The 24,556-nt window shown below is 46.7% G+C and overlaps 1 protein-coding gene across 2 annotated transcripts in view; it reads right to left on the reverse strand.

Moving 5' to 3' along the window:
- PDIA5 (protein disulfide isomerase family A member 5) overlaps window positions 1-24,556 on the reverse strand; it is a 904,279-nt gene that overhangs the window by 820,313 nt on the left and 59,410 nt on the right. The window contains exon 1 of one of the 2 annotated variants that reach the window (XM_069616685.1): window positions 8,175-8,204. The exons of the other annotated variant lie outside the window; for it this stretch is intronic. Coding sequence (XP_069472786.1) covers window positions 8,175-8,189 — 15 coding nt within the window. The 5' untranslated portion in view covers window positions 8,190-8,204. Of the gene's footprint in view, window positions 1-8,174; window positions 8,205-24,556 lie in introns of those variants that run through there. 2 annotated transcript variants of the gene reach the window in all.

Below are 24,556 nucleotides of genomic sequence, written 5' to 3' on the forward strand. Positions count from 1 at the left end.
ACCCATTTATCTATGTACCATTTTTCTAATATTATATGTCCAGTTAATATTTTCTGTAGCACCAAACCATCCAATCCCTGTCTTTGTAAGATGTCGTGTCCACTTTTGACAGAATTCTGCCCTTTTCATCCAGATAACAACCTCTAAACTTTTCCAGATTTTACACAAATGTGCACAAGGGATATGGGTTTCAGATGATAAAGCGTCAGATTTTTAACATGCATACATTTGGAGTAACAACCTTATTTTCCGCTACTACTCCCCAGAACATACCACAGAGTCCTGACACCTCTTAAAATGTGCACAGAAAAATCACAAGAATGATATTATTTATATAATTTTTACGAGTTCGCACTATGAATTATCCATCTTTTTAAAATTATGCTCTGGCCCCAAAGGGGTGTGGTTTTCCAAAGCACATGGTGGAATTTCTGGTTTGTCCACTTCCCCCCAAGCTCAGCTTGCTCACAGAGGCACTTCTCCCAAGAGGAAGCTATTTTACGACCCCCCCCCCCCAATATAACATTTGCCTGAGCCCAAGACAGTGCTTTGTTCAGTTTCCTGCAGTCCCCAGGTGCCACTCCCCTAATTCAGAGAGGTGTCATCTCCTTTTGGCAGGGGCAGCAGAATGCAACCAGGCCTGGGAACACAGCTGCTGATCAAGTTTCAACTCCTGTCGGGGGTAGTTGTCAGGCAGAATTCAATCTCTTTAAGCCAGGCTTCAGCTAAATGTCACTTTGGTTCCCAGTTTTCTACATTCAAACCAAACTTGCAATTTTTACACATGCATCTAGAACACTGATTCTAAGTTCAAAACTATGACATTTAAACAATTGCAACCTATGTGACACTCAAAAATAGGTCACTCATTTATTGTAAACATTTCGATTTTAGTGGCTTTAAACCCAAATACACTTAAACTGGTGACATCCCCAGCTATTTTCAATACATACATTAGACAATTACTTCCTTCAAATCATTTCAGAATATAGTTTTACATTGTATCCACCTCTTAGTAAGTCTTTCTTTTGCCTGGTTTGGTTCATTTGTTCAGTTTTACACAAGTGTCTGGTGGTTTTAAAACGCCGGCTTTCTGGTAGTGGTGAGCACCAGTATTGCACCCATTTTTGACATTAACAACAACAACAACAGATTTTGAACAGCACCATATTCCTTAGCACCGATTTCGCTCATGGCGCTTCTGGCCCCTCACGCTCACACTGGTGGGTGGCAGGTCAGGCGACCATTTTTTTGTGCGCAAAGACTGCGCGATTCTCCAGGATTCTGGCGCAAATGTGGGCTTTTCCGCCCTCTTGGATTTCCTAAGCCCGCAGCACCAAGTGTTGCAGCATAATAGTCCAAACGTGGGTCAGGACACCCAACAACACCGACGACTCACAAATCTTTCTCTTACTTCTCAGACAGAACAAGTTACTTACCTGTAACTGTTCTCCAGCATGGGCCTGGCATGGATTCACATGCTCAGGAATATTCCCTGTCGTAAGGTCGGGAATCCACGGTAAAGAAAAAAATCAGTAACAGTTTCGTTTCTGATCTGATCTGTCTTTCTCAGTAGTAACCAATCACTGGTCTCTGGGTCATACTGCCCCCAGCCAATGACTGCCCTCTCCCTAAGCCCCGCCTCTGGCAGCCATCTTCAGATTTGGTAGCACGCAAAGTGGCAGTAGGACCAAGTGAAGAGCTGTAGAGGGGTAGGAGGAGGGTTCGCATGTGAATCCATGCCAGACCCATGCTGGAGAACAACAGTTACAGGTAAGTAACTTGTTCCTTCTCAAGCATGGGGTCTGGCATGGATTCACATGCTCACGAATATAAGAATACATAGCAGTACACACATGCACAACCAACGGGAGGTGGAAAAAAGGCTCAACATTAAGCATTACATCAAACTCAACATTAAGCAGTTCTTACCTCCTCACCAAGCTCACCTTTAGGCGAACAAGTTGCGCAGCACCGCTTGGCCGACCCTGGACTCCTCTCCCTGGAATCCCGGTCGACGCAGTAGAATATCGTGAAGGTGTACGTCGACCTCCACGTAGCAACCCTGCAGATGTCCAGCAGGGGCACACCAGACAAGAACGCCGTGGTAGCAGTGATAGCTCTGGTCGAATGGGCTCTCGGACGGCCAGGCAACGTTCGGTTTGCCAACCAATGACAGTGCGTGATGCAGCCAGAGAGCCATCTGGAAATGGAAGCCTTCGAGAGAGCCTTCCCTTGGTTCACAGGTCCAAAGTTCACAAAAAGCTGTGATGTCTTCCGAAAACTCTTGTGCGGTGCATGTAGAACTTCAGCGCTCTAGCCACATCCAGCGAGTGCAAAGTCCTCTCGGCCGGTGACGAAGGCGACGGGAAGAAAACAGGTAACGCCAAGGGCTCGTTGAGGTGGAAGTCCGACGGCACCTTGGGCATAAAAGAGGGGTGCGTCCTCAGCACCACCCTCGTGTCGTGAAAAGTCAAGTATGGAGGCTTGCAGGATAGGGCCTGGATCTCTCCCACTCGCCGTGCGGAGGTGATGGCCACAAGAAACAAGGAATTTCAACGGTGCCGAATGCAGGGGCTCGAATGGCGCCCCCATGAGCCTGGTCAGCACCATGTCGAGTTCCCACGCCGGGGCAGGGGCCTTCACCGGCGGGAACGATCGGAACAGTCCCTTCATAAATTCCTTCACCAGGCGATGGGACCACAAGGACGCCCGTCCTGTGGTTCTGGTGTATCGGGAGATAGCAGCCAGATGTATCTTGAAGGAGGCGTGAGCCAGTCCAGCCTTGGCCAGCCACAGTAGGTACGGCAGCACTTGAGGGGCCGTAATCCGTAGAGGGTTAATCTTCTGTGCATGGCACCAACATTCCACTTATGTCCGTAGCACTTGAGAGTTGAGGACGCCCCGGCTTTTGCAAGGACCTCTCTGCAGTCAGCCGGGATATCGTACCCTCCAAACTCTAGTGCTGCAGGAGCCAGGCCTACAAGTTCAGCGACTCCGGGTCGTGATGAAGCATGGCGCCTCCTTCTCTGGAGAGAAGATCTGCGTCCGTCGGCAGCTTGACTGGTGGAGACGCTGACAAGTCCCGAAGGTCCGGGAACCAGATCTGCCTCGGCCACGCCGGAGCGACTAGGATCATCCTGCACCGGGACCTCTTGAGCTGGTTGACGAGTCGGAGCGGCAACGGAGGGAACGCATATAGGAACAGGCCGTCCCATGGGATTGAGAAAGCATCACCCATGCTCATCGGCTGGGGAAACCTGCTGGCGAACCTCTGGCACTTGGAGTTCGTCGCAAACAGGTCGATCTGCGGTTTTCACCATCGTCGGAAGAGTCGATCCACTTGATCCTGACGTAGTTCCCACTCGTGGCACGAGCGCAGCTCCCTGCTGGGTGAGTCGGCGATGGTGTTCGTTATCCCTGCCAGATGAAAAGGCACCAGAAACATCCCTTAAGTGACGGCCCAATGCCACAGATCCTGGGCTTCCTTGGATCTGGTTCCTCCCTGCTTCCGGATGTAGAACATCGTGGTGGTGTTGTCAGTGAAGATTCTCACCACCTTGCCCTTGAGGGACGGGAGAAAAGACCCGAGGGCCCAGAACACTGCACAGAGCTCCAGGATGTTGATGTGGAGCGTCTTCTCCTCCGGGAGCCAAAGGCCGCTCGCGTGAAGTTCTCCGGTGTGCGCTCCCCACCCTTCCAGGGAGGCATCCGTCGTCACCATTATCTGGTGGAATGGGGTCTGAAAGTCTGTGCCCGCCATCAGATGAGTGCAGGTTCCCCACCACCAGATCGCTCGTCGGAAGGTCTCATCAAGCGGGATCCTGTCCTCGAAGCTGCCAGTCGCTTGGATCCAGCGGGAGTCGAGGAACTCTTGAAAAGGGCACATCCAAAGCCTGCACAGGCGCACGAGATATATGCAGGAGGACATCATCCCGAGGAGGGACTTGATGAACCTCACCCTGACCACGTCCGTGGCCAGCAGACGCTGCACCTTGCCCAGGATAGCTTTCGTCCTTTCCTCCGACGGCAAGGCCAGACGTGCCACTGTGTCGAGCTTGGCTCCCAGAAACAGTGCGACTTGCGACATGACCAGGTGGGATTTGGGAAAGTTGATGGAGAATCCCAGGTCTGTGAGCAGCTGGACGGTCTTTGCTGTGTGATCCACAGTGAGCTCCCATGCTGGAGAATATTCATTCCACCTTCTCTGCCGACTTGCGTACTTTCCATCCAATCTTGGATGTCAGCAATATCTGAACCCCTCAAGAACTACTATGCCTTCTCTCCCCCTCCAACCTCTCCCCCCCAATCGGTTTCATCATTCCCTCCTTCCTCACTCCCCATCTCTACCTCAGCTTGCAATTTGAGTTCTTTTTTACCCTCCTCTCTTTCTCGCTCCACATTTCCTCTGTCTCTCGCTCTTGTCGGTTCCATTTATACAACATCCATAAAGCCTGCCGGTTTCTAACCTTTCTTGCTTATCAACTCAATATTGCATCCTTCATTTTCCTTACCCCCCCCCACCCACCCACATTATTTTATAGCTCAAACTTGCCGCTTGGCCTCCCGGCTAATCATCTTCCCCCACTTCGACTGATCTACCAGTCATCTATTCAGGTTCTATGCACCCTTTCCCCATAAGATTCCACTTTGACGGCCATAAACTCCCTGAAATGGTTGACCTTTGAAGCACGACTTCTATTTTCCTGTGTATGTATTGTATTCAAATGTCTATGGTTTTGTATCCCTTATCTTTCGTCCTTGGTTTCCTTCTGTTCTCCCTCATGTCTTTTGCAGTCTCTGTCTCTCATTCTTGTAACTGCCCCATGTCCACCCAGTGCCTCTTCTCATTTCGGTTCTCTCTTCTTGCCCCAAAGAACTGGAATGCCCTTCCTCTTGCTATCAGATCTCCATCCTCTTTTTCCTTTCAAGACACATCTGAAGGAACATCTATTCCTTTAGTTGTACCATCTTATTCTGTGAAGCTCTTAGGCATTAAGCGTTATATTAATACAATATAACTATATATAAAGTGCATAGTGTCTTGAAAAATTGGATTAGAGACCAAAATGTAATTTATGATAGAGGAAGAAAAAGGTTTTGATGGCACATCGCCTGTGACTATCGTTGAGGATGTGGAGATTCCACTCTTCCAAAATCAGAAAAAGACCTCCATAAGCAGGTATGGTGGTGCCGTGAATAACATTTAAAAAGGTGTTGGAAAAATCTGGCCCTTCTGCGTAAACAGTTAAAACCTTCAACTATGATTACGTTTCCATTTTCATTATTACCACGCCACTCCTATAAAAACAACATTATCGGTCTCCAGAAGTTTGTTGCATTCAGAAAATTTGGGATTCAAATAAAAATTAATACGAATTTTATTGAACCAGTCCCGCTCAACTCTCATAAGAGCTAGAGCCAACAGACCAGGGGTTTCAGTGCGTATAATTTCCGACTGGCAGGGAAGCCAATTACTTGGGGCGATCATCATTCTGCCAAAAGGTCTACCTTAAATGCTCTTTTGAGCTTGCTGACAAGTGCTATATCTATCAATATACCGCCAACTCTGAGCCATAGTTCTTGAAGAAAAATTATGTGATAATCGCTAGGATAAAAAAAAAAAAAAAAAAACAACGTATCCGACCTCTGAAGGTGTGAAAACCCACTGATATTCCAAGAGCAAAATTTCAACACATTATTGTTAAGACCAGACAAATGGACATTTATCCTCTGTGAAACGTACAGTGAGCCGAAATGTGGTTTTAGACCCTCTCAGAGTGGGCACCTAGCAACATAACAGGTTATTTGGCCGTGTTTGTTCTTGGGAGAGGGGCACGAAGACCTTTTTGTGTACATTATTGTTAAAGATTAAAGACTGACTTCAAGGGATGATTACCCCCTGAAAGTAACACTGGATAACCATGACCAGTCATCGGGCTGGTGTTTGGGAGCAGAACCACTTACCAGAAGTCACAATGTTCATGGTTCGAAATTGAGGGTAGCTGGGAGCTATTTAGCTCCTACTTCTAGGCTAGGAGAACCTGATTAGGTTAAAACCAGCAGCTACCAGGAGCTACTTTTGGCTCCCCAAGCCAATTCGTGCCTTACAAACATGCATGTGTGAAATTTTTAAAAAAATGGGAGTATTTGAGAATGCTAATAAAGAAGAATTAGGCCACATCTTGTACATTTTTAAATGTAATAAATCATATCAAGGACAAAACGTTAAAGCGGTATCTCATGTGGAAATTAGATCCGAGGTGTGCCGGGTACCGGCTCCCAGTTCCCCAGCGGTTTATCCTGGCTACTATATGATGCCCAACATCCAGAAGCTCGTTTGAGCTCCTCCTCATCGCATCTCAATTTCGAACCCTGCACATTAGAATTTGTACAGAAAATCCTTACGGTGCCTTAGACAACATGATTCTGAGTGCGATTTATTTTAAGAGTTAAAGGGTATTTCTAGGGAGATAAAATGCTTGTGGCACATCTTAAAAAATACCTTATATGCATTTAGAATCATATATACAATATTAGATAAAACAAATAAAATACCTGAGATCGTCCTGAAAGAAGTACACTAGGTCAATATCACCAGGTAAGTGTCCATAAGCATGGGATTGTAAAGAACATATTTAAAATGTTACCAAGATTATCGGATGATCAGTTTTGAAAATAGATTCAATACCAACGCATAGTAAGGAATTCGATGCCCTTGGTTGGTCACACCAAGATGTTTTTGCACACCGATTACTAGTTGTTAGGGGAGTTGTGAAGTTCAATGATGGCTTTCTCCTCGAGGTATAGCTATGTTCACAAGACGAGCCCTGTGGTCGCTGCTGGTATTAGGAACTTCCATAGTAATAGTAAATCTGAAGAGGTTGGTTAACCTGTATAACAGTTGTCCAAAGTACCAGGATCTGAGCAATAAACTGACTTGTCCATAAGGTCATTAACAGTAGAACCCAATTCCTGGGCATCAACATGCGCTTGTACACCTATAATTGCTTCTTTAGTCATGAACCATAAAATGTTACAGTTGGAGACTTCACAAGATTGAATTTCCCTTTTGTTCGCCTTCTTGCTTGTCTTCGGTTTGACCTTTCCTTAAGCACAGGATTTGCATGACAGTTCTTGGTCAATACTTCTTCATTAGCAGACAATACCCGATCCTGCTTTTTAAAAGGAAGCCTCACTCAAGGATGTTAAACATTTTGACCCCGAGCCGCTATTTGAGAACTTCGATTTCATGTTCGTAGATTTTTTTTTAGTTTGCTTATCTACATAGCTTTCTTTACTTTTTAAGCAGCTAGTGGGACAGATGTGTCGGCTAATAATACATACAAAAAAGTAGACTATGGTGCAATAGAGTGGAGATGACAGGAATATAATTAAATTTTCCAAGGTATTGGCAAAATATAATATTTATTTTACACATAAGCAATGAATACTTCACATAACATAAGCAATGAATACTTGCTGATGATTCTCATATATATTTACAAAGGCTCATCCTATAAACAACTTTTCCCATCATACATCATTCATACCTCACTCATGCGTACCATCTTAATATTATCAACCATTTTGAAAAAGGGGTAGTGGTTATCCCCAAATGTCACCAATTTTTGAAAAATAAAGTCCAGCACTCTCGTGTTTTTTAAGATGTGCCCCTCTGTGTTATTACAGGGGGTTATTTGTCTACACGCGTTTCGGTTGTAGTTCATAGGCGGTAATTGTCTCGCCTCGATATTCTTAGCCAACCTTCATCAGGACAAAAAAAAAAAAACTGTCAAATGTCTCTTGATAGGATAGGTGAGCCTCTCAATCTCTAAAAGAATGGATATAGATAAACTAATTACCATCTAAAACCAATTTGACACCTGTCATCTTGATTTATTTGAAAAAACATTCAATGTATGTAACCAACAACATGCTCTGTTAGTTATGTATCACGACTCACATCCACTTCAAGTGAGCGGACGGAGACTTGATAGGAGGGGAAGAAATCCCAGTATTAGGTAGTTCTGTGTGGTAATGTATCTGACGATTGTATATACCTACAGAGTGAAAAAAATCAAAGTCCATGCAATCAACAATATAGTGTATGTCAGTTCTTTTCACGTTTCTGTTTCAACCTCACAGACCAAAGTAAAAAAGTGTGCACTCACTGGTTCATTTTTCATAAATCTGACGTCATCTGCATCATTTGTATTAGCTCTATTAAAGTGACCATAGGTTCACATTTGGACCAATTAGCACTGTGCGTCCACCTGCAGAGAAAGACAATATAGGGCGGATTGTGTGTCAAAAATGTCTAACCTTGTGCGCTTCAATATACAAAATGTAATGATCAAAAGGATACTCGCAATGGGATAAGCAATTTTGAGCACTTCGTGTGATTCACAATCAAATAGATTACGAGACAGCTTGGGTGCCAAACATATTCTGTCTCAAACTGTGGGATCATAATACGGTACCACAGACCCATCAAGTTAAGGTTACGAGTAGATGCATACAATATGCAATTTAATGCTGCTCTACTGGCTTGTTCATTCGTCCACACGAGTGACAGGTTGATGAAAAATAATAAAACTTTGTTCGGTTTCAAAAAGTAGACCTGACTTTCCAGCGCTGAGGCTGCCCCATGTGTCTCGACGTGACTCGCAACCGCGAATGCCGATGGAATCTTGGTTTGCTTCCGCGATGGCCGGGACTATATTGAATAGTAATAATAGAAATAGGACTGGACCATCAGGCACCTGGCGTTCATAACCCACATTGGTGATGCAATCCTGCAGGGTTATGCACCGACAGTGTAGACATAATATCTCAACGTGTATTCATGGCACTAGATACACATAGTACACATCAGGCAATAAAATGGAGATCTAACAAACTTGGATGCAAAAAGGCCCTATGAGTCATGGGACATGTGGTTTTATATAAAACATTGTCCATACTCACAGTGACAGATCTATTCCCCATGTCTGCACAGCAATTATCTACCGACAATCAGGGATACACAGACCTCAGCCCCTGGGATGTAGTGTATAGCCAGCACAGGCCACTGATCAGCGTTGTCAATTTAAAGTGCACATCATTGTCTATTTAGGGTGTTCCACTCAACAGAAACATTGAGTCCATGGTGCACTGTCACCATTGTTCCAATCTATGTAGGCCAGTTGCGATGTCGCCCCCACAAGTTCTTGGTTGGATGGTTTGTAAAACAAACCACTTGATGTCGGTGTGTTTATGGTTTTGTTTAATGAAGTGGTCAACTAGTGGCTTATCTGGGACTCGGTTGCAAATGCAGGACCGATGTTCTCCTATCCTTACTTCTCTCGTGGTTTTCCCCACGTAGAGTAAGTTGCAAGGGCATGAAATTGCATTTTTAGTACAGCAATTCGTATGCTTTTTTTATGGTCCATGTGACAGTGTCATGTTGGAATACATGTTTGGGCTCCGTTATTAGGCAAACGGCACAGTTGCCGCATTTATAATGCCCAGTAATGGGAGGTAAACCCCAATGATTCAAGAGTATTGGTTCCTGTGTTTTCTCTCAGTATGTGTGAACAAGTCTTTGGCGCAAATTTCCGGTTAATGATTCGCTTAATGTCATTACTAACAGGCAGCACAGAAAAGAAAAAGCACAGTTAGGGAATTGTCAATACTAGAGACCGGATCCGAGATGCGACAACTGTTGATCACAGGAAGGCACGAAGGAACTACAAAACCACAGGGTTTTGGTAGTCAGAAAAGTCTGTAATCCTTGTAATGTTCTTAAAAGAAGTAGAGCAGTTGATAGCTGCAGCATAGGATATGCTGCTGGTCGCAGTCGGTAGCGAAGGTGGCGGTATTGTAGACGTCAGGTGGTGTTTATTTTTAGGTTTGTACAATAGAAGTACAAAATAGAATTGAAAAATGAGAGATTAATGAATAAAAATGGGTAAAAGTGAAAACAAAAGACTTGCTGCGCTACAACGCCCACCGACTGCTTTTTTTCATGCTGCACTTCGCACCTCGTGTGTGTTCGAGGGCCAACTCCAGCCCCTCAGGCACACCGAAGAAAGACTCCTTGTCCGGATAAAAAGAGGAAAGATCCTTGCTTCACGAATCTGAGCTCCTGCTCTGAAATAACATGTCCTCCTCAAAGACTGACTGCACTTTACGTTCACTTTGACAATTTGTTATTTTAATTTTTATTTAGTAACTGCTCACCCCCCCGCCATCTTGTCCCGGCCAGTCCTGCATGTTTAATGTCACCCACGTGTGCGTTCCCTGTGAACTCAAGTGATGAGAAGGAACTCTCCAATTGATGACCATCAGTAGAAGCAACTCATTATCTATGAAATAGCTACTGCACTCAAGATATTTGTTGGTTTGATACTTAAATAATATGCTGTGGATCACCTTTGATCGCATACTCTCCTCAATGTGTGCTCATCCGACCTTCATAACGAGGAAGAAACAGACCAAATCAGCCATATGCCGTGCTCGGTTAGTACACTAGTCAGAACGCTGGCAAGCGGCCACTCTGTCAATCAGAACACTCTAGCATTCTTCAGTAGTGCCCCGAATGCAGCCCCCACTCAGCAAGTGTTTCTGCATTCCCTCCCAGATGAGTGGCTCAAAGTCTTCCCCACTTGCTCAAGCCTCACTCCCCGGCTAAGCACATGATTTCCTCAGCCTACCGCTTCTGACAATTAAGCCAGCTGCATCCAGGTGCTCCACAAATACTCTGCCCGCCTTCCTGCACTGTTCAACAACAAATTCTCCTGACACAGACCACACTACATGTTTGCCACTACATGTTTGCCACTCCAAGGCTCACCGCACCCCCCCCCCCTCCACCCTTTGTTGCAGAGGGGGCCATCTGGGATCTTGCTCTCCATGTTAATACCTTCTGCTTAAAATCCAGAGTGGGGAAGCAGCAGATAAACTTAAACCGCCCATCCTCATTGCGTTCCACATTGGATGACAACTTCCCAACCCACCAGCCACTGCCACGCACACGTCACTTCCGCAATGCACCTCGCAGGGGGATTCCTGGTGGGTGCTAAGCCTTAAACGCTGTAGGTGTTAGAGATTGCAACCATTAGATGCACTGCAGCCCTACCCAATGGCCGTTGCTATCCTCAGAACTAAGTCAGGCTTTCCGGCCACCTAATGGCCAGCATCACCACTGCCCGCAGGCAGTATTGTTATGTTACTTTGCATTTCTATAGCTCCTTATGTATCACTGGTATGATCTCAAGGCGCTGGTTGGTTGAACGCCCTCGGGAACCATAGTTCAAGTGGGGGGGGGGGAGGGAGAGAGAGAGAGAGAGAGAGACACAGAGAGAGACACATAAGGTGTGTGGGTGCACCGGATGTGTGCAGCTGGTGTGGCACTTGCACAATAGCTGCTTCTAGCGGTAAGTGTTGTGGTTGGGAGGTCAGGAATATGTGTTCATTCTGGAGGGTTGATATCCAGACTGATTTCTGGCTGCGAGAGGCCTGAGGAGACGCTTAGGCTAGCGGTGTGAGCTTAGCTAGCCGAGTTTAATTAGGATGATGTGGAGTATGTGGCGGGTGTTAGTATGAGAACAGCTATACCGAATGTGTCATAGTTTCGCTGTGTTCCAATTGAGTGGTGGTGTATAGGAGAGAGTAAGCGTGATAGTGTGATATGGTGGTTTTCAATAAGGCACTTGAGATCGGGTGCTCATCTGTACCATTTATTCTGTCCGGTTTATTCTATTACGTAATAAGTGGTGACCAAATTTAGCAGCGAGAACTTCTGCAGTTGAGAAGAGCATCTCTGGTCGCAATTTGCCATGGACACATTAAAATCGTTGGGTAAAAGCAGTTCTTCATATGCCTAAAGCACACATTGTTCCGTTTATTATAAATGACTAATAAATGATGGAGACATTGTCTCGAGGTGAATGAAAAGACCATACAAAGCTCACAACAAAGATGTTGCAGAAGCAAGAGACATTGTGCATCATCATTGAAGACAAGGCCGTTGAAAAAAAACATTAACGTGGGTGGCAGGGCCAGACGAGCAACAAGGAAACCTATTATCAAAGGGCTCTGTGCAAATGGGAATTCAAAAGGAGTCAAGTACGCTATTGCATGGCAGCTTCCTGAGGGGGATCAGAGGCCGGCAAACTATTGGCATGGTCAGTGAAGGAGCAGGGTGGTCAGCGTGTATGCAATGGTGCTTGGGACCGGGAGGGGACATTGGTCACGGGAAAGGTGCTCAAGGACTTGCATGCCTCTTTATATGCTGAAAGGGACGGTTGTGACGTGCAGCACGCAGCCCTTTGGTTGGAAGAGGCAGTTCTTAGTGGGCTAACAGAGGATCAAGGGGAGCAGCAGGGAGTCGATAGGGACACACGAGGTGGGAGAGGGCGGTGATGGGAGAGGGCAGTGATGGACGCTGCTGGAGTAAGACGCCGGGAATGAATACGATTACAGCTATTGGTACCTACGCTTCATGACGTCTTCCGGGAAGCCAAGGAGCGCAGTAAACTCCCAGACTCTCTGCTGGAGGCGCTGGTGATACTCCGGCTTAATGAGGACGGGGACGTGAGAGACTATCATACTGTCCGTAGAGGTTAAGATTTTGTGTAAGCTACCGGCGGGCCATCTAATGCCGGTCATGCAGGGTCTAGTACATCCAAACCAGTTTTATTCCAGGAAGGTCCACCTCGAACAATTTTAGACGGCTGCTCCGGACCCTGGATAAATACAGGAATGTATCGAAGAAGGTGGCAGTGGTGTGCTTGGGCTCACAGAAGGCTTTTGAGTTAGTTTACCTGGGATTTTCAGTGGATGGAGGGGGTGGGGGGGGATGCGGAAGATGGCACTGGGGGGTCCAATTCACGGAATGGGTGAGGCTCCTGTAAGGAGGTTCGACTTCCAGAGTGCAGGTTAACAGGGTGGTTTTGAGTCCTTGGCCAGTGCGCAGGGGCACGCGTTAGGAGTGCTCATTGTCTCTGCCGATCTCAGCGCTGGCTATTGAGTCATTGGCATGGGTATTTCGGAAGACGCATGAAGATGTGGGCTTGCAAATGGGGAACACAGGGGGGGGGGGGGGCATTGTATATACCTACACACCGATAATGTCTGGGAACCGGTGGCTAATTTAGGCCAAGTCACAATGAGCGTGGGGTGGTTTTGGAGGCTCTCTGGGGTGGTTATTAACAACTCGCAAGTCTGCTATTTATACAAAGCCTAATGCATTGGGGAGTGATTTGGTGCAGTATGGAATAGAGATCCATAAGGGGGAGCTGGAGGGAGGTTAGATATTTGGGCATAATGACAAGTGTTGACTGGGATTAGGTCTACCAGCAGAATGTGGATAAGGCAGTGGCCGCTTTCAACACATTTGCAAGAGATCTCAGCAAGATTTCCCATTTCCTTGATGGGGCCCTGTTGGGTTTGTAAAGAAGATTACACTACCGAAAATGCTGCACATATATTTCACGCGCGGCCCATGGTTTTACTGGTAGCCTCCTTTCCAGGCTCTTCATGGGATTCTCTCCAGGCTATTGTGGAAAGCGGGTGTCCTGAGGATCACGTTAGGCACTTTACAGTTACGAGCAGGCAAAGGAGGAATGGGGGCGCCGGTCTTTATATCATACTAGTGGGCCTCAGTGTTGCAGCATATGGTGGATTGGTTTGTTCTACCACATGAGGACCACCCCACTGATTGGATCATTGCTGAGGCTGCACCTCAGCGGGTGACGGGACTGCTTGAAAGTCGGCACAGGGAGCTGGGGCAGCTTCCCGCTCCGGTTGCTACCTTTTGTCAGACGTGGTGGAGGGCCACCAAAGAACCGAGACAGATGTTTCCATTCATGGCAGTGACTCCCCTGACTTGCAGTAGGTTGGGGTTCATATTCCAGTGGACGGGGTGAGGAGGCACATGATTGGGCAACTGGGACAAGGGTCTGGTTGGTGATATTTATAAAGGAGGACAAGGCCATTACTTTTGCAGACTTCATGACAGCTCACCAGACGGTTCAGCTTAATTATTTGGAATTTCTGACAAAACAGTGGTGGTGAGGGAGCCACAGGAAGGTTTCCAGATAAGCCTTCCACCCATGGGGTGAATGTAATGTTGCTTTGGTTAGCAGAAATGTCTCTGAACTAAACGTAGCGGACATGGCTGGATTAGATGTACAGGCAGTGCACCTGGAAGCCAGGTGGGCAGGGGACATAGGGGACCAATTCATGGATGACAAATGGGGCAGGGTTCCAATTCATTCGAAACAAGTATCTAGGAATGCGCGATTTCAATGGACACAGTAGAAGATCGTAAGGCGGGCTTATGTCACTCCGATGAGGGTGGATAAGTTGGCCACTGTACAAATCCAATGTGTTGGAGGTCAGGGGCCAAAGGGGACTTTTATTTGCATGTGGTGGGGATGTCACCGAGTGAAGGGGTTTTGGTGAAAAGATCTGCAAGGAGATATTTGACATGGTAGGGGTTCAGATCCAGATCACGGTATAACAGGGTGTTCTGAGACTGGGTGCCCTTTGGAAAGGAAGGCAGGGTAGGACGAAATCCAAAGTAATAGCGCTGGGGCGTAGAAATATTATTTGGCAGCGCAGCTCAGTTTTGTGACCAAGTGGCTAGCAGACGACACCACATCCGAGACGCCCCTGCTACAACCCTTGGTTTCCCCGATCCATTTGAAGGAACTTATTTGGGCCGCCAGCCACCTGATGCGAAATGCCCCCTTGACTACCCTAGGGCGAAAAGTATGGCACAGAGCAGAGGCACTCGCCCACGCAAAGCATCAGTACTCCCCATACATACCAATGATCTCGGACCTACGCAGATCCGACATGGACCTGCAACACCTCAGACGCTGGGAAGAAAGAGGAATATATACGTGGGGAGACCTATACGACGATGGCACCTTTAAGGAATTTGAAACACTACAGGAAGAAGCTGGAATCCAGACGGGCCAGTTTCTGTGGTATCAAAGGATACGGACTACAGCACAAAACAAGTGAACAACATGGCCAGAGGAACCGGAATCAAACCCTCACATCACACTATTGTACAGCTTGGGAGAGGGATGGAGACCAGTGTCCCAGATCTATGGCCACTTGAGTGACACCCCCAACCCACGAAGTGCCGATCTGAAAAGAAGATGGGAAACGGACATGGGCCGGAAAATGGCTGATGGAGAATGGGAGAGGGCTCGAGCGTACCCTAAAGCAGTCTCCGGAAACCACAGATTTAGACAAATACAACTGAACCGGTTATACCGAACATATTTAACCCCATCCAGGCTGGCGAAATTCAATAAATCACCACACTCTGTCTGCACCTGGTGCAGAGAGAATAATGCGGACCCGATTCACGTGTTCTGGTCGTGCACCAAAACAGTCCCTGTGAACCACCATACAGCTAACAAGCGAAAAAGCAGGGTTGACTAGGTACAAGTGGACCCCGGACGAATGCCTTCTGGGAACGTACCCCAGGCCGGCCAAACAAACACCTGGCCAAATTAATGGACATGTGCATACTGGCAAAAAGGACAATTGCAATGTCCTGGAAAAAACCCGCAGGACCCCAACAAAAGGTATGGCACAGAGAATTGGAACGTTGGGTACAAGCTGAAACAAAGGCATGGCAAGACAGTGTTGCCAGGTCCACGGACGCCTCGAGCATGACCCTAACGGCCTGGAAAGAACTCACAGGATCCTCATTTCACCCCTCGGATGGCAAGCCCCCATGAACAAGAACAAACCTATGGAAAACGGATTCACAACCAACATCACAGAACCCCGAGAGCAACTAGCCACAACTTCACTGGGTCCTTACAAGCTCAAGTCCCCTCTCCCCCCTCTCCCCCTCTGAACTGACAGACTGCCCTGTCATGATGGAAGGAGCACTTGGAGACAGTTAAAGTTGAATTGTTAAATGTTAATGTCTTATTACGAAATGCTTATTATCCTCTAACTATGGACATATTTTATGTCATGCAAACGTAAAAATGATAAATGCCAATAAATAAATTTAAAAATAAAATAACGCTGGGGCTTCTATTTGCAAAAAGGGTGACCACCATGGCCTGTAAGACATGGGCTGGTCCTAAAATGGGGGTGGGGGGCTGTGGTGGTAGGGTAGTGCGCAAATGGGTGCGGGCGGAGAGGGATGGGGCCTCACAGTTAGGCCCATTGTGGGCTGGAGGGCCACGGAACACAGTTTGGCACACGGTCTGGGACAAGCTTCAAGCACGCACAGATTTGTGCCTGCCTTAAACTAAGGAGCAGTCCATGTGTGGGATGTGCGGTAGGGAGGATGGGGTTGGGGGTGGCCTAGGGGAAAGGTTCCCCAAAACAAAAAGCGAGGGGCTCATTATTATACCAATTGAATGTGGCATCACCCGAAAATAGCATATCACGGTGCTCTCTGGAAAAAAGTGGGGGGGCCTCTGTCCACCTACGCATATCCCCAACTTGAGCCCTGCATGGGTGGGAAATGCGTATATGCGGATACCTGTTTTTCTTCTTCTCCGATTGGTTATACTGATAAACTGATTATGTGCATTGCTTGCAATACGATATGACCTGGATCTGATCTTGCAGTTTAGTGTATGATGAAAAGGTTTTAAGTTTCTTAATAAAATAAAAAATGTAAAAAATAAAAAAACACTTTCGATCAAAAGCAAAAATAATATCACCAAAGGGATTTCCAGAAAGCAAAAAGGCCACAACAACCGATTCTTTTTTAAAACTAAACGTGAAACATACCATCTGTAAAAATGCAATAAGGGAAAGAGGAAAAATAGGAAAATAAAGCAAACGTTTTCAAAGTGGCTTCAATGAGCACAGAGAAATTGAATACTACTTACTGTTGCCTTCTGGGTCGCTTTCCATCGCCCAAACAAGGAGCCACTAAGGACAGTGTTTGCCACAACAGTTTCACGCTTGGCCAGCAGGTACAGGAGGTTTGTGGCCAAACAGCCGGCTATATAATGGATCAGCCCCATCTGGCCTAAAGGTAATCTAGCCCTTTTTATGCAGCAGTAGCCCTACTACCCAAAAAATCATACAGAACCGAACCAGGATACATGCATTGGGCCATCCAAGACGCCTTCACATACCTCCTACACCAATTATATCAGTTTAATAGGAATACTTTTTGGTTGCTAATGAACAGTGCCTCCACTTCTAACATCGTATATGGCGAAGAAACCCCAACGCTTAATGTCACTCTACAATCTGTGAACATTTCATGTTAAAAAACACACAAAACAGTCTAGCGACACTGCTCGCTAATGTATAATTTCGCAGTTTTTTTAAATTTAGTGTGCTTCAGTTAAAAACGTTTCAAACATGTATTACCATACAATCAAAAACCGTTACAATACGAAAAAATGAAAACACAAATCCTTATGACTTCAAGTTTCTCCAAAACTACATCCTAAAATCCATATATACAACATGTTTAGAGAATCACAGATTATGGCTATAAGCCCCTCCCCCCCCTTACAATTTGTTTCTTTCCTTCTCAATTCCGAGACCTAGATTTGCTCCTTGCGCGGTAGATATACATGTATCTGAGGATTCCCTCAAAGTCTCAGCCTTGCGCCAAACGTCTCAAAGCCGCAGATCCAACCATAGGCGGCACGCGCCATACAGTACGGCCAGAAGCCATCCTTCTCAATATTATCCAAACATGATAGACATTTTCCATATCCCTTATAGGAAAAACCGTATAGCATTGTGCACGGCGTCAACAAATGTCTAACAGTTCATAAGGAATGACGTCACTTGCATTGCCTTGTATCACGTGGGGTACCAATTCTAGGCACGATTACGACTAAGGCAGGTAGTTGATTCAAGCATAGTCTCATAATGAATCTACAAAGTGAGGATTACGATTACGGTACCACTTTAAGGTAATTCTGCAGGCAATGTGGTGGAAAAACCCAAGTGGCATACTAGTTGTACGGATATTTAGTTGAAAAATGCTCATCGGAGCATCGCCAACCTCATATGTATGCTTTCCTCTTGAGCTCATTAATCATACATCTTAAAACACCATGTACCTATGGTTGCCACTCTAATGCTGCGTGAAAGCTTTCTCGTTCTTCTGTAAATGTACCCATTGATTTATAGCCGTTTGGGTTAGATTTCATCAATTTGTTAAACATATTCATAATGGGATCATATAAAAAAAAAAGTATACTAATAAGTAGCGAGATTGCTCGCTAACGTACCATTTCTCTATATCGTTATTTGATTTCACTAGCAAATCTCAGCATTCGTATTAGAATCTGTGGAAGAAGTGGTTCGACAAAGTTCTTCAGATCCCAGATAACGGCTTAAAGGTCCAGACCGAGACCCATCGACTAAGTAGAACACGACATGACATCTTAGGGGAGGTCGGAATTACAGAAAGAACAGCAAAAGATCAGATTAGGTGTTAAAATGTGATTGCTGGGTACGGTGGCGAACCAGAAGGAGACGGAATCAGGAATGACCTCTCGAATGTGTTTATTTTAAGTTATAAGAAAAATGCCTTGCGGTCTCTACTGCTACGAGGCATTTCCCTTCCTATAAAGTAAACTAAGGGTACTCGTCAGTCAACAAAAAAGGCAGTTTGCAACCTATCTGCTGTCTAGCCCTACCACTATACTCAACCATAAAAATAAGCCAGAGTAATTGCCCTTCACTCAGGCTAATATTCTTCTCTTTGGGGGGGGATCTCGCTGTATTCTGTATTCTTTAAGCAATGTGTAGGCTTCAGTATTTCTACCACATATTTATCACTAAGGGTTTCTAAGACTGCCGTAAGCCTCTTTCTCACTTTCCTTCTATTTGTGGGGTCCTGCTCTCCTGCCTCTGCCCTGGGCATCCCTGGGACCTTCTGTATCCGAGGGTGCTCCAGTGGGATGGCGTCCCAGCAGTGTTGTGGCCGTTCGCCTCTCTTCTCTACGTTGTTGGCCCGTAAGCCTCTGCTTCTCGAATGCTACCCGGCACGGCGACTCATCTGTCCTCGTATCCAGAACAGAGGGTTGTTACCTGGCCTCGGTTTTGGTTCACGGGTTCCAGCCCAACACAACTGCAGCATGGTCATGCCACCAGGTAGGACTTTTCTATCGTCTCAGTCTCTCATTTGACTGCATCGCCTCTCAGTGCTGGCCTTCCAGCGTCTCTGCTTCCTCGCATCTCTACCACGCTAGCACTGACTCTGCAGTTGTGCGGCTCCGCCCCTCTCGGAAGTCTGTATGCCAGAGGCTTGCCTGTGCGTAGGATTCCCTCTCCTCCATTCAAGGTTCTTCGTCTCTTTATTCACGCACCTGTACATCAAAGGGGCGTGGTGCTGTACGTCCACAACCGAGTTCAGCTGGTCTCCAGTATTATCTTGAGCCAATTATAGAAAAGTACTGTCAGTACTAGTTGCAGGCCATATAGAGGCGACATCAGTTTCTTCTATTCTCATATAGACAGACAGAAATTGTATTTTTGATAGGGAGTTCCCTACAGGAATGGAAGCCCATGTCCCACAGAGGGGAGTCCCTCCCAGAGAGGTCCCGCTTTCCCTGACCCCTAGGGAGGGTCTTGCTCAACAGGCTCACCTCCCTAGCCTCACAGGGGGTGGCGCCGCCATGGAAAGAAGGGACGATTGCCTAAATTCACCATAGGATATATGATAGGGTATTTTTAACGCACCTGTACACAAGTGTTTCTGGGCACCACAAGACAAGGGAGGGGAGACTAGACAAACATGCCTACTAGGCCTTGTGACATTGGGCTTGTGCAAGTGTAACAATGGGAAGTGCAGGGCGAAGGGACGGGGGGGGGGGTGCAATCAGGGCCGCATGGCTCCGAGTAAGTGCAGCCAGGGCAGTGTGGCTCTGGGTAATTTTAAGGAGGCAGGGAGGCTGTAGGTGGTTACAGTTACAGCCCCTAAGTGCACAGGAAGCAGTGCAAGGAAGACTCGGCCATGGAGGACCCTGGTACCCAGTGAGACTTTGAGGGTACCAGGCACCAGTCAACACCACAGACAGGTAGGTTAGCAAGTAAGCGAGAGACAGCAGGCAGAGGAGAAATGGAGGGTCTTCAGTCGCATCCGGAACTTCAGGTGCTCCGGCTCAAGTTTGAGAGGGGCAGGGAGGACGTTCCAGAGGAAGGCACCTGCAGAAGAGAAAGGGGGAGAGAGAGATATATACGCCCCACTTTCTGCTTGGAGAAGGTTCTGACCTTCAGAGTTAGAGGTAGCTTAGCAAAGGGCACTAGAAGGAAGGTATTTAAGCAGAGAGTTGGATATAGTAAGTTACGGGAAACCTGTTCTTCTGCATTAACTCGAGGCTGTCCAGTCATTTGGTCGAATTTTTATTTTTATATATATTTTTCAGGTTTTCGATTTGGCAAAAAAAAAAAAAGGGGGGTTGGGGGGACCCCCCCCAAAAAAAAAGGTGAAAATACAAACAAACCAAAACATTCGACCATTTGTCTTTCGACCAAATTGCGTCTACCATTTGTCCTCTCGACCATTTTTTTTTTACCAAATGACCTGTAACCAACTCGAGTACAGCATCAACAGCAGAAACATCCCAATGTACCTGCATACAAAGCGCATGCACCGCCGCATGCAGCCAACAACACCAAGCCCATCTCGTGCCGCTTACCCACCAGCAATGTTTGCTCTGCGGTCACCAACTCGCATATAGCCTCCCTCTTTTTACTTGCCAGATCTGAAGCAGCAAAAAGCCATGCACCGGCAAAAACACGGCCATAGCTAAACCCAATCAGGGTCATTTAGGCCATTGTCTACGATGTTTTCCCGCCTTCCCGCCACCCCATCCACAGCATAGGACGATTGATTATCCAGAAGTGGCAAGAAAGAGGAGCAGAGATACAGTACAAGGGCACTCGGGAACTCAATACAAGTAACAAGAGTAAAGGGATGGGAAGAAAATGAAAAGTAGAAGTGGTAAACAGGAAACCAGGCAGCGAGTGGTACAGGAGCCTGAATTAAGAGACTTAATTTGAGAGAAAGGGAAGCGATTGGGAGAAAGAATAAAAGGGAACAGCAGACGAGATGCAGTGGAAGGGCAAGGGAGACGAGGAAGATTGTGGTGGAGAGGTCTAATGCAGAATACAGTGGCATAAAGCAAGGTATGAGTAAGGGGTCAGTAGAAGGAAGGGGGTGTAAAGGGAAATGCATAGACGGAGAAGGAGGCGGCATAGAGCTAAACTGCGGTCAGGAGTAGAAGGAAAGAGGGGAACATCGATGGTCCAGAATGAAGACAAAGAGAGTAAAGGGGTGTGAAAGGAAGAAGAGGCCAGAAAGAAGGGGGCGGTGGGTTTGAGCAGCTTCAAATTGAGAGCATAATTGATGTTACAAAGAAAATGGGATGGGGAAGGGGGAAACAAATAGGAGGAACAAAAAGACTTTAGAGCAGTCCCAACCCATCATAGCCACCTACGTTCAGGACACATGCATTATGAAGGCATTTCAAATCTGGTGCGGGTACCGGTGAACCCATTAGAGCATTACACTTCCCACTTAAAGGCTCTTACGAGGCATCAAGCAATCATTCGTTAGATGCCAGCTCCTTCAAAATGCTGACTACGGGAGATCGTCGCAACTCGACTAATTAGCAATTGATTATATTATGGTCGTCTCCTTCTGCTGACAAAGGGCTTCCTGACGTTTTCAGTGTGGGAAGTATAGAAAATATGGAAAGATCGGAGCCCGATCACATTAAAGCCTATTTAATATCGTTCCTCTATCTGAAGACGTTTCTGTCCGTATTTTGCTAGTGGAGAGCCATGATCTCTCCAGGGATTGACGTGTGCCTGTAGTGAGGGCATTGCATCAGGGATCATGCAACGTTCGTGCAAAACAGACCTTTGCACATTTCAGAATGCACGCCACATACTTGTGAGTTACTACAGTATCAGCCATCGATTCGTCTTAGCCGCCATTCCACAATAAGTAGCCCCTCCAAACAAAATGATATGCACCAACCTGCCCAGGGTGCAACATTGCTGGGAGCTAGTGAGCTCCTTGGTAGGACGTAGAAGAGCCTGGTTAGCTTGACACCAACAGATACAAGTAGCTGCATTTGGCGGGTTCCAGGCCTCAATACCGCCAGTTCAAGGCCACATTTATTAGGCAGATTTTGTGCCGCCTTCAACAGGCGGGAAAGTGGCCATTTCGAGGGTTGGGGAGGGTTTTGCCTTCCCAAACCCCCTTTTACCACATCACACAAACACACACCACAAACAAACGCAAAACCACACAAACACTTACCATCCTCTCCATGTTGGCGTCTTCCCGGAAGCTCCGAGGTCGGGCATGTCAGCCCCTGCGTGCACTCGTATGCGGCGTGAGATGGGGGTTCGACCCCGGAGCTCCCCGCCCTTCTGTTCATGGTCTTCTGTGCCCAGGATCTTTAGTTTGCGGGCAATAGGCCATGAAAGATTTGGCTACCCATACAATTGCTACCTTAGAAATAGGCCCATCTGACGTCCACTATGCGTCTAGGAATTTGCATACAAGTTGCGATTTTCATGTCTTCTAGCAGGTCATTATTGCAAATGGTCATATCTACTGGACAGTTCTAGTTGCATCTCACCTAGAAGTTAGATTTGTTGCATACTGTGTTTTAGCGCCTCGCCCGGCAAGAGCAGCAGAGAAGGAACGTGAGCAAGGGCATCACAGAAAAAACTGTGGCAGTAGAGGCAACTTTGTGGCAGGTAAGAGACAGGAAGAGGTGCACTGGCAGAGTTCAGAGGTAGCGGCAGATATAGGTAATGACTAAATGAGAGGTAGCAGAACAGGAAGAACGGATCAGAAATCTGTGCAAGAAATAAAAGGCAAAGCAATTTAAAGAGAACGAAAAAGTGAAGTCCTGTAAAGAAACACTGCAAGAGACAGGGCAGTAAACAGAAACAGTCAGCAGTAGAGTTCAAGCCAAAAGAGCAATAGAAAAACGGTTTCAAGGAAAGAGCAATGTTTGAGTGCATATGGCAAGTGCCAGCTTTCAGACACTTCATTGAGGAGAGTGGCCTCTTATAGCTCCAGTGTCAGGAAGAGTAACTCCGGGTGAGAAAAATCCTGGACCCCGCGAGTCATTACCAGCTCCTGTTCCATTCATTCCATTGTATAGCCCCGTTGCTCCACTCATTGCTGTGGATGAGCTGTGAAACAGCTAGGAGGGGAAAGGGCAGGTTTGTAACTGGCAATAAAAAAAAAAAATCAAGACGTATACCACTGGCTCCTGCGGCATTTTATTGGGACCCAGAGGGGCCCAAGCTCTCCAACTCCTTCCAAATGCATGGCTCCGCCAGGGTTTCTTATCAAACGGTGCTTCATCTGAAGATCAGGACGACATCCTCGAGGCCAACAATACCTTCCAGAGTCTAAATTACACCGCACATACAGACTCCAACTGTGGGTCTGCCCTGGGCCTTCTACACTATTAGACTCCACATCCCCGACACAGATGTTGAAGATTCTATGCAGATTCACTCAGCTATGGGATTGCAAGCTCTGCCTCAACTTCGAGGCAGAGTAAAACCCACAGATTCCTAAAAGTAGACGGAAGTACGTAACCAGCGGCAGCTTTACACATTGGCTCGAAACACACCATTAACAGATTTACTTAAACTCCCAAATGCTGTAGAGCGAGTGTGGTTGGAGGCAGGTGGTCTACTTTTTAGCATCGCACGGAGAGAAAGTCATCGCGGGTTTCACTACCATTTCCGCAGATCTACAGGTCCCACCTGTAGATGTTACTTACCGCCACCCGTACCCACCCACCCACCCACAGAAAACGCAAACATATTTCCAGAAATGGTCACGTTTTTCTGCAGATTTGGAACACCTCTCTCTACACATTACCAAACCCAAATAGGCCATTCAGACACAGGCTCTATCCCGCGCAGCTTGAAGCGAACTTCCCACTAGGAGGCTTATAGCAGTTGCCGCTTTTGGAATATTCCATTGAAGAACAGAAAAGGGGGGGGGAGCGAGGAGTTCAGAGGAATCTCTGGCTGCCGCTTTGTTATTAATGGATTGAAGTAACTCAATTACGATACAAGCAGAGCAGGAAATGTGGCAGAGCAAGATGGAGCGCTGCTCCATCCCCAGACCCAGTGGCTTGCCCACGACACTCGCATACCTGCTCTGAAGCGCGTTATCTCGAGGACGTGCAACTGCAACAACCTGGGCTCTTTCAGAAGCCTCTGCGGCACGTCTTATGAAAGCGGTCTGCCTGTTAAAGCGCGGGTTGCTTGTGCGTGTGATATTTCCGCTTCAGATCAAGATTCTCCACGGAAACCTTCACATGCACAAGAACCCACGTTTAAAAAGAAAAACGCGACATCGTAAATTGAATACAGAAACGGCCAATGCCTCTCATACTTACTGCAGCTGTCTAAACTTGCATATAGATGTACTGCAATGTACAGCCATTTTTTTCTTAGGGTGAGTAGTATGACCAATGAAAACTGCAGAGCCCAACTTCCATTATTCTCTAGAAAGGGTTTCTTACTGAATCACTAGATGACAAATGTCTCA

The sequence above is a fragment of the Ambystoma mexicanum genome, chromosome 9, assembly GCF_040938575.1.
Source record: "Ambystoma mexicanum isolate Mex_15411 chromosome 9, UKY_AmexF1_1, whole genome shotgun sequence".
Classification (NCBI taxonomy): Eukaryota; Metazoa; Chordata; class Amphibia; order Caudata; family Ambystomatidae; genus Ambystoma; species Ambystoma mexicanum.